The sequence below is a fragment of the Aristolochia californica genome, unplaced genomic scaffold (genome assembly GCF_029961685.1).
Source record: "Aristolochia californica isolate CCGP_79_NKW_82.1479 unplaced genomic scaffold, dmAriCali1.0.hap1 SCAF_10, whole genome shotgun sequence".
NCBI lineage: Eukaryota > Viridiplantae > Streptophyta > Magnoliopsida > Piperales > Aristolochiaceae > Aristolochia > Aristolochia californica.
In genome coordinates, this window is record NW_027181771.1 from 1,795,246 (window position 1) to 1,805,595 (window position 10,350).

At 38.5% G+C, this 10,350-nt stretch overlaps 1 protein-coding gene across 1 annotated transcript; it reads left to right on the plus strand.

Moving 5' to 3' along the window:
- The first annotated feature begins 499 nt into the window (after window positions 1-499).
- LOC137966695 (oligopeptide transporter 3-like) lies at window positions 500-6,302 on the plus strand. Its single transcript, XM_068813385.1, has 6 exons — window positions 500-1,068; window positions 1,977-2,074; window positions 3,649-4,218; window positions 4,388-4,643; window positions 5,157-5,339; window positions 5,420-6,302. The coding sequence occupies exons 1-6, from the start codon at window positions 568-570 to the stop codon at window positions 6,032-6,034; spliced, it is 2,223 nt and encodes a 740-aa protein (XP_068669486.1). The 5' UTR covers window positions 500-567; the 3' UTR covers window positions 6,035-6,302.
- Window positions 6,303-10,350: the final 4,048 nt, after the last annotated feature.

Genomic DNA, 10,350 nt, shown 5'->3' on the forward strand with positions numbered 1-10,350 from the left:
GAAGACTTTGGTCCCACCTTGACTTCTGTCAGACGCGCACCTCTCTCCGATCCAACCAAAAAGGAGCGGACCAAAACACCGCCATTTTGTCCTACTTGTTTAACACGTCATCTTTATTACGGGTCACGTTGGAAAATGCCGACGACGTAACGGAAATAGTGTGTATCCAAAACACTGATTGCACGGTTACGGCGTTTTGGGAGTGCCACGTGTCTAACGTCGGCGTGAGTCAAGTGGGTCTCGTTGCAGCTTGTCCTTTTCCCTCTCGCGTGGCACCAAGAAGAACGCGTGCAGACTGCGCGAGGCACGTGACTCGCACATACCCGCCAAAAGCAGCCCCACTTCTCCACTTTTTCGTTACTGAAGCGTAAAATGACTCAAATGCCCTCACTCTTATCTTCTTCCCGGAGAAGGTCGACCCCCTGTCCTGACGCGGGGGCATTTCCGTACAACGGTGAAAACTCGAGCGCCATTTAAAGAGCTCTGCACATTTATTCCTCTCGTACGATTCAAATTACCCCAGCGAGGGAGCCAAGATAGTGAGAGAGAGAGAGAGAAGTGGCGTTAATGGCGTCGGAGAAGCCGATACCCGAGCAGTCGAGCTCGGAGAAGCTGAAAGAGGAGACCTACGAGCGGTATCTGGTGGAGGAGGTGGCGCTGGTTGTGCCGGAAACGGACGACCCTTCACTCCCCGTGCTGACATTCCGAGCGTGGTTCCTCGGCATCGTCTCCTGCACCGTCCTTATCTTCTTCAACACGTTCTTCGTCTTCCGGACGCAGCCGCTCACCATTTCGGCCATCCTCATGCAGATAGCAGCGTTGCCTATCGGGAAGTTCATGGCTGCCACCTTGCCCACTAGGGAGTTCCAGTTCCTGCGCTGGAAGTTTAGTCTCAACCCGGGGCCTTTTAATATGAAGGAACATGTCATTATTACTATTTTTGCGAACTGCGGGGTGTCGTATGGTGGCGGCGACGCTTACTCCATAGGGGCTATCACTGTTATGAAAGCTTATTATAAACAAAACTTGAGCTTCCTCTGTGGGATCTTCATCGTCTTGACAACCCAGGTGCGGTGAAGAGTTCTTTCACCCTTTTGAGAAGTTTTATCCGTGAAATGTTTGCTTATGTCGTCAGAGAATATTTATCGCTAAAATGGTTTTTCGTTTTTCTTTTAAATTTCGGCCTGGAGTTGCGAGAGAATATTTTTGGAGAAACGTGTCGATGATGCTTTCAAATTCTTAAAGTTCCTAGGTTCTGTGAACTGATATAATTCAGTAATTTGGTGTCAGTTCACTTGTGAATTTTCTCAAGTATCATGCTCGTATCATTTCCTTAAATTGTGGGTGATCAAGTGTAAAGTACCTTTTTACGCGAAAGGAAAATTTTACTGGAGCGGTTTTTCTTTTATCTTCTATGTAGATTTTCCCTGTTCTCGTGATTTGAAAGCCTACCAAAAGCATCTTCAGTCTGTTTTTTCTGTGGAAATTTCTGGTGGAAGATGGGAACGCCAGTAGTACGTTCATACTACTTTTTTCTCTGTAATTATTCCCTTCTATTATTGGGAGGACCTTGGGGGGACACTCTTGAGTTGTGTTGACCTCTTTATCCTTACGAAGTATACAAAAGTATACTTATATTGTCTTGAGTTCAGTGATTGATTTTCCTTATATTGTCTGTTTGTGTTCTCTTTTTCTTGCGATGTGAAATGCCACTAAAGCATCTTCCATCGAAATAGACTGGTTCAAATTTTATGTGGAAAATTTAGATTGAAGATGGAGATGTCTTCAGTAGATTTCGTATTCATTTTATCTTTCTGTAATATTTCTTTTATTTTTTGGGTAGAACATCCTTTTAAGTTTTCTTGCTCTTGAATTACGGGAAAATCCTCCGGATATTTTTTTTCTTTCTTCTTTTTATCCTCTTCATTAGAAGAAAGCACAAGAATCTTATTAATTTTTTTCTTTTTCTTTTTCAGATTTTGGGGTATGGATGGGCAGGTATGCTGAGGAGATACTTGGTTGATCCTGCTGAGATGTGGTGGCCAGCCAATCTAGCTCAGGTTTCACTCTTCAGGTTTGTATTTTGTCTATTCTTAGTTTTTCCCGTCTTACGTTATGTCCTCACAACGCCTTCTTTACTTTTCACCATTTCAATGCCCATAAAGTATTTCAACGGTCCCAAGTATTTAGTTTGAAAATGTGTAGAAAAATGAGATTTGGTATCCTCTATACCAGAGATATTACTCCAAAATAATATAATGTCGTCTACATAAACCACAGACACCACAATTCCAGAGGACCTCTTTATCACAAACAAGGAGTGATCACAATGACTCCTCGAGAACCCCATAGATACCACAACTTAGCTGAATTTTTCAAACCAAGCACATAGATTCTACTTCAGCCCATAGATCACTTTTTTCAGAAATAGGATATGTGCACTTCAACAATCCAATAACCAGCAATTCATAGCTATTTCAACCAATATCATGCAAAAGCAGTAGTAATTAGGGCTGATGTCATCAATTGGGCGATGATGTAGGCATCCAACATTGTGTTGGGTGTTGCATATCTCCAAAAACCCAATTAGGAATGCAATTAAGGCAATCAAAGTGTAGAAAATCTTTCAATGATTCATAAAGACTAGTAATCCTAAGGTTATGACAGGAAAGGAAGAAAAAAGCTTAACTTTGATGATTAGCATAAAAAACCTGTAGGTTTTGTCCTTCCAGCAGGTCGTCGTCCTCTTCAAGAATGACAAGAATCTGTAGTAGAATGTTCCCATCAACGATCTACTACTCTAATACCATGTAAAAATCAAAATTTGGGTGAAGGAAGAGTAGAAAATTGAGCAAAAAAAAAAGGAGAAAAGAGAATAAGGACTTTTTGAAGAGCCTGAATGGCTTTTTTGGGAACTGTGCACGAATTCCCAGAGTCATTAAATAAGTGTTTTGAGTTGTAAATTATTAAAATATCCCTATACACTTAATAAACCTTAATCTCCTTATATCTCCATAACTACATATCCTATGTACATGAAAATTTAACCACTGATATAATTTAACACGCAGAATAAGATTACATAAAGAAAATTAACTACTGAAATGGTAAAATGACTAAAATACCCCTGGAGTGTAAAATGACCAAAATACCCACTGGATGTATTTTCTAACCGACTGTTCCAATTCCTGATCCATATGTTTTCAAGTGTTGAACTTCATTTCAGTAAAATTTTACTGAATTCCTAATTGTAGCTGCTTGAGTAGTAAAAATGCATCAATTGTTTAGAAGTAAATGTCTTTTAGATGTTCACAAACACTGTTTGACTTGTTTGTGTAATTTAACTGAAACTGATAGAAATTAAGCACTGACCGAATGTGCCAATGTAGACAAAGATGTAATAGTATACTCACTAGAGTTCATACATTTCCTCGTGAACCTTAACATGAAACAAAGCAAGTTGGTCCAACTATATTTCCCATATTCAGATAAAAAGCAATCTGTACTTTTTTCACTTTTAAATTAAACAATCATGAAAAAATTGGGTATTCAACATTTTATCTTTTTCAATTTTATTTTGTCTTAACTTAAAAAGATATATCAGTTTTAGTTGGATCACTTAGATTAGTCACTCTGATGTTGTTGCAGGGCTCTCCATGAGAAGGATTCACAATCAAAAGGACTTACCAGGATGCATTTCTTCCTTATTTTCATGGTTGCAAGTTTTGCATACTATGCCTTGCCTGGTTATCTATTCACCATATTAACCTTTTTTTCATGGGTTTGTTGGGTCTGGCCTCACAGCATCACTGCTCAACAGATTGGTTCTGCCTATAATGGGCTTGGTGTGGGTGGCTTCACTTTTGATTGGGCAGGCATCTCAGCCTACCATGGGAGTCCCCTAGTAACCCCCTGGGTCTCCATAGTTAATGTTGCTGTTGGCTTTGTCATGTTTATCTACATTATAATACCCATATGTTATTGGAAATATAACACATTTGATGCCCGAAAATTCCCCATTTTTTCTAATAAGCTCTTCTCAGCTACCGGTCACAAATATGATACTACCAAGATCCTCACCCCACAATACGATCTGAATGTCGCGGCTTCTGATAGTTATGGGAAGATGTACCTCAGTCCTCTATTTGCTCTCTCAATAGGCTCCGGATTTGCAAGATTCACCGCTACTCTCACCCATGTGGCACTCTTCCATGGCAGGTTACTGCTTAAACCTTCATCTAAAGTTTGGACCTGTCAACCAGTCTCTACTTTGCTTGAAATGATAGATTTGGTAACATTTGATCTAGTTTTTTATCCTTTTCCTTCTGTGTACCATGAATTCTTTTGACTATACTTCTCAAACCAATGAGTTTGTATCATCTTGTAGGGATATTCTGAAGCAGAGCAAGTCTGCAATGAAGTCTGTGAAATTGGATATCCATGCAAGATTGATGAAGAACTACAAAGCTGTACCAGAATGGTGGTTCCTTAGTCTACTATTGGGGAGTATTGCGTTTTCACTGATGATGGCATTCATATGGAAAGACGATGTTCAGCTACCATGGTGGGGCATGCTCTTTGCATTTGGTTTGGCTTGGGTTGTAACTCTTCCCATTGGAGTAATTCAAGCAACCACAAATCAGGTATTCATGGGAACAGAGTCAAAAGTTTAAAAAACAAGGTTTCTTTGAGGTTATAGGTAATATGGTAAACTAACTAATTTTGATGCTGTCTCTGTTAGCATGGCTCTGCAAATGATATGTTACAAATTAAGGATCTGGTTATTTGTTGATAATATCTTTTGTTGAAAGACTTCCCTGTACACTTCTTTTTGCTTATTATATTAACCTCTGAGAGTTATTCGGCTCCCAGAGGGACAGGATCTTTTCTTTCTGGGAAAGTTTAAATTAACAGTCTGGTGGTCTGTCATACTGTGGACTGCACTGAAATCCTTGAAGCCATATTATTGAAAATTCAGTTTCTAGATCACTTCATTTTTCAAGTTTCTAGCTATTTACTCAGGAGAAGCTTGTCCTTTTTGAAGCTTTCACTTCAGTATTTAGTTTCACTGGATGAATCTTAGTAGTATGCACAAGTTAAGAAGCTAAAAGAGATACTAGTATTGACATGTTTTCATTTGTATTGCTATTGTACAGCAACCTGGCTATGATATTATAGCACAGTTCATTATCGGCTATGTCTTCAGTGGGAAGCCTATTGCTAACCTTCTTTTCAAGATCTATGGCAGAATCAGCACTGTTCATGCCCTTTCCTTCTTATCTGATCTAAAACTGGGTCATTACATGAAAATTCCACCAAGATGCATGTTCACTGCTCAGGTCAGTAACTTGTTATTGCCCATTGTTCAACATTCAAATTCTCTCTGCTGCATTGCCTTATTCTTGTCTGTGCTGTGCAGCTTGTTGGGACTGTTGTCTCAGGTATAGTGAACCTTGCAGTTGCATGGTGGATGCTAGGAAGTATTGAAAACATCTGTGATGTGGAAGCTCTCCATCCCGACAGTCCATGGACTTGCCCGAAATTCCGAGTTACATTTGATGCCTCAGTTATATGGGGCCTTGTAGGACCAAGGAGACTGTTTGGACCTGGAGGAATGTACCGGAACTTGGTCTGGCTATTCCTTATCGGAGCTGTCTTGCCTGTACCCATTTGGATCCTGAGCAAGATGTACCCTGAAAAGAAGTGGATTCCTTTGATTAACATACCTGTCATCTCCTACGGGTTTGCCGGAATGCCACCTGCCACTCCCACCAACATTGCTAGCTGGCTTGTCACTGGCACCATCTTTAACTACTTTGTTTTCCGGTACAGGAAATCATGGTGGCAGAAATACAATTATGTCCTCTCTGCAGCGTTAGATGCTGGGACGGCTTTCATGGCTGTGCTTCTGTTTTTGGTATTACAAAACCAGGGTCATGAGTTGAAGTGGTGGGGAACAAAACTCGATCACTGCCCTCTAGCTACTTGCCCAACTGAACCAGGTATCACGGTTGAAGGGTGCCCAGTTAGATAGAGATGTTTCTTGGTACAGAGACCAGCTTTGAATTTTTCCATGGATTAAGAGCAGACTGTGGAATTACATAAAGCTGATGAGGATTAAACAGATGCAGGAGCAGAAATGGGCTGCAGAAGAGTGCTGGAAATAACTGTTGTTACTCTACTGTGGAGACTGATGTCATGCCTTGTACATAAACCTGAAGAGATGAATAAAACCTGCTCGTTTGCCTGTAACTGGGATTTTGTTTTTCTGCAAGAGTGATTTAGATTGATTTTGGGTCAGATTATCAGATGGTATTCTGTTTTGAATATGTCACGAGCATTCATATTATCATTCATAAAAAAAAGGATATGGCATCGTTACAAATGGAAAGGCCCTCCTCCACTTCCCTTTTTTCCACGACGGGCACAACGATGGCGGCCGCCACCCCTCCCCCTTTCTTTGGTGGGAGGGGGGGAGCCCTGGTGTACCCTCATTACAATCGTAAGACAAAAGATAGTGAACCCTTCGCACGCATAGTGATCCTGGGTTCAATCGGCTCAAGCGATAATATTGAGCTCTATTTTTTAAGACGAATACTTAAGCCTTGCTATTCATAACCATACACTATAAACAGGTTTAGCAAATATAAATTGATTATTCAATTGATTTTGCATTGATTTAATGGTAAATATATGTTTTATTCAAAATAGAAATTGAGATTATTCGTCACATAACATTACAAACATAAGTAAATTATCATGGAGCCCAAATTTTAAAGTTCATCACACTTTTATCTTTAAATGTGGAGATTAGAGCCAACTGGGCCATCAAATACATAGATACGTATATGTAAGTACAGAAAAACACAGGGGCATGTTATATTTCATTTATTAGTATCGAAATTGTTGAATTTATGGATAAGAGAAATACTTCATTGACTTTATTAACTTATTATAATCAGAATACATGAACCACTATTTATAATAAAGGAAGGTAGTAGAGTCCAATTACAATAAAACTACGTTTGTCCCAATTACACCCAAACTCTAACACTTAAGGATAAGTCTTAGCATAATTAAATAACTCAATATAAATAGAAGACAAATATAACTTAAACTAGAACTCTTCTATGACGTGACCATAAGATAAAAATGTAAGTTCGTGGTTATTTTTGTGAGTCCTTCTTGATCTTCCAACCAGTTTGTGGTTATCTTTCTGAGTCATTCTTGATCTTCCAACTTACGTGATAAGGATGATAGTTCGTGGTAATCCTGGTGGGTCCCAACTTAGGAAATTAAATTTAGGAACAGTCATCATCCCCGTTTCTGAACAGAGCAGAAACCAGAGATGGCAATGTTGGAGCTAAGAAAAGAATTAGTGAGTGTTAGAGAAGCCAACGCAAAACTGATCTCGAATGATATACCGAATCAGAGAGATTGGTGCTGTTTTCAGTCAGCGAATTCAACATTTCAGAGAAATCGGACAAAGAAAGGTGTAGAGGGAGAAATACTTTGACGAGCTTGAAATCGGTTTTTGTGTGAATGAACAACAAGTAGAAAAAACAGAGACGATAAGAACAACTGGCGACGAGCAGAACAACCAATGACGAACACAAGAAATACGAAAACGATGAAGGGAGAAGAGAAGTGAAGACGAAGGGAGTACGAAGTTGAAGAGAGAAGCCGAAAGGAATGTGATGAGAGGGAGAAAGAGAGTGAGAACGCACGGGAGATTAAAAAAAATTGTCGGGGGAGGAAAAATCATCCCGAAAAATGAATCATCTACTTTTGTTTTTCAGATGACGATAACACGGTTTCATATAATGAAACTCTTAATTAATTACCTTCTCTGCCATTCACGAAACCGATAAAAGGGCCGCGGCGCCCGAGAGAGTCCAGAAGGAGTGTGAAGACGATTAGGAACGGCAATGATCAGAAGCAGCAGCAGGGGGAGGAGAGAGAGATCTGGATTCTGGAGTCAGAACACCTCATGGGTTGCAGAGGCGAGGAGTCGTCTAATAAATCAATTTCGTTGACAGGCAAAACGTCAAAGTAGCTGAAGTCATCGGGATGACGATGGGAACCCTACGGTGGCTGACCATCGCCGTGACGTTGCCTGCAGATTCATCCACCGGCTCGTGCATCTGCTAAATGCCCAGTTAGATATTGAAGTTCATTTAATTTTTTTTTACTTTTATCAATTTTAGTGATAAGATTGATTTAATAGATTTTTGTAAATACAATTAATTAAATTAGAAAAACCAGGGTCATGAATTGAAGTGGTGCGGGACAAAGCTCGATCACTGCCCTTTAGTTACTTGCCCAGTTAGATGGAGAGATGTTTCTTGGTATAGACACTAGCTTTGAATTTTTCCAAGGATTAAGAGCAGACTGTGGAGTTGCATAAAGCTGATGAGGTTTAAACATATGCAGGAGCAGAAATGGGTTGCAGAAGAGTGTTGGAAATAACTGTTGTTACTCTAGTGTGGAGACTGATGTCATGCCTTGTACATAAACCTGAAGAGATGAATAAAACCTGCTAGTTTGTTTTTCTGTAAGAGTGATTTAGATTGATTTTGGGTCAGATTATCAGATTGTATTTTGTTTTGAATATGTCACGAGCATTCATATTATCATTCAAAAAAAAAAAAAAAAAAAAAAAGATATGGCAAAGGCCCTCCTCCTCCACTTCCCCTTTTTCTATGACGGTCACAACGATGGCGGCCGCCACCCCTCCTCCCCCGTTCTTTGGTGGGAGGAGAGGAGACATGGTGCACCCTCATTACAATCGTAAGACAAAAGAGGGTGAACCCTTCCCATGCATAGTGATCCTAGTTTCAATCGGCCGGTCAAGTCCGAGTTTTAGAACATCGAGTTAAAGAATCACTGATAAAAAGAGAAACTCAAGCCATAATATTGAGCTCATTTTTTAAGACGAATAATTAAGCCTTACTATTCATAACCATACACTATAAACAGGTTCAGCAAATATAAATTGATTATTCAATTGGTTTTGCATTGATTTAATGGTAAATATATATATATATATATATATATATATATTTTTTTTTTTTTTTCAAAATAGAAATTGAGATTATTTGTCACATAACATTACAAACATAAGTAGTTTATCATGGAGCACAAATCTTAAATTATCTTTAAATGTGGAGATTAGAACCAACTGGGCCATCAAATACATAGATACATATACGTAAGTACCGAAAAACACAGGGGCATATTATATATCATTTATTAGTACCGAGATGAATGGACTTGTTAGCATATGTCAATAAGAAATTTTAAAGAACTCCCCAAAAATTGGTCAGAAGGATTGAGTGAGTGTATTGAAAAATCGAGACATGTCGAGCTACACAAAACCTAATAGGTATTGGACATTATTAATCACATATCTGGCAATGAAAAAAATAATTTGATCCACAAAAGGGGGCAATTGTGAGTGTAACAACTTAAAAGAATTTTACAAAAAAATTGTCCTATCTCTAGCTTGGTCTTTATAGATGTAGTCACTTAGAGATCAACATGGTACATGATCTTTGTTGCACATTCAATGGTCTCAAACTCTTTACTCTTAAGAGAGATTTTTTTTTTTGTAAGTAAATTCTTCTTCATTGATTGAAAAACTAGACGTCAATGAGTGTTTAATATAGTACTTGATAGAGCCCTTTTGTTTTAAACTTAATACAAGCTCTAGGGGGATTTTACTAGAGTTTTTGTTGTTTTATGGGATGTGGAGCTTCAATAGGTTTCTCCGATGATTTCTCTTTTATTTTTTTTTGTGAATATGGTCAATGACAAAGTTACTCTTCACCCTTTGTTGCATGTTTATTTCATACATTCTGCCGTTTAATATTTTTTTTTAAATGGTATTATTTTTGTTCATTCACTTTGGCTACTTTTATCATATATTATTTGTGAACAAGGAAGATGATAAGGTCAAGGACAATAGTACAATGATTCTTATATTCATCTCCCTTTCAACATAGGAATGTTGCTTTCCAAAACAGCTAAGAGAGCTTTCCTTTTCTAACTTTGGTCTTCAATAATTCCATTCTATGCAATCCACCCAACTATTCCCCCTAATTTTCACACTTTGAATGTACAAAAGTAACATGTCTCACATCATAGCATGTGGAAATGGAAGAATAGTATACACACACTTTATTCAGCCTTCTATGCCCACTTTAAATGTGGTGTCTCCACAACAACTTTTATGTTCACTTTTAATGTAACATGGTCTATTTTGATGTTTATTTTTGAAAACAGTCTTGTACCAATAAAATTTATTAAATGTGCATGAGTAGGCCTCTTCTTTTTATTTATTAAATGTGC

Coding starts and splice junctions, on each gene's coding strand:
- LOC137966695 (XM_068813385.1), top strand. CDS start 568: ATGGCGTCGGAGAAGCCGATACCCGAGCAGTCGAGCTCGGAGAAGCTG. Junction 2,075..3,648: donor GCTCAGGTTTCACTCTTCAG/GTTTGTATTTTG, acceptor ATGTTGTTGCAG/GGCTCTCCATGAGAAGGATT. Junction 4,219..4,387: donor GTGGCACTCTTCCATGGCAG/GTTACTGCTTAA, acceptor ATCATCTTGTAG/GGATATTCTGAAGCAGAGCA.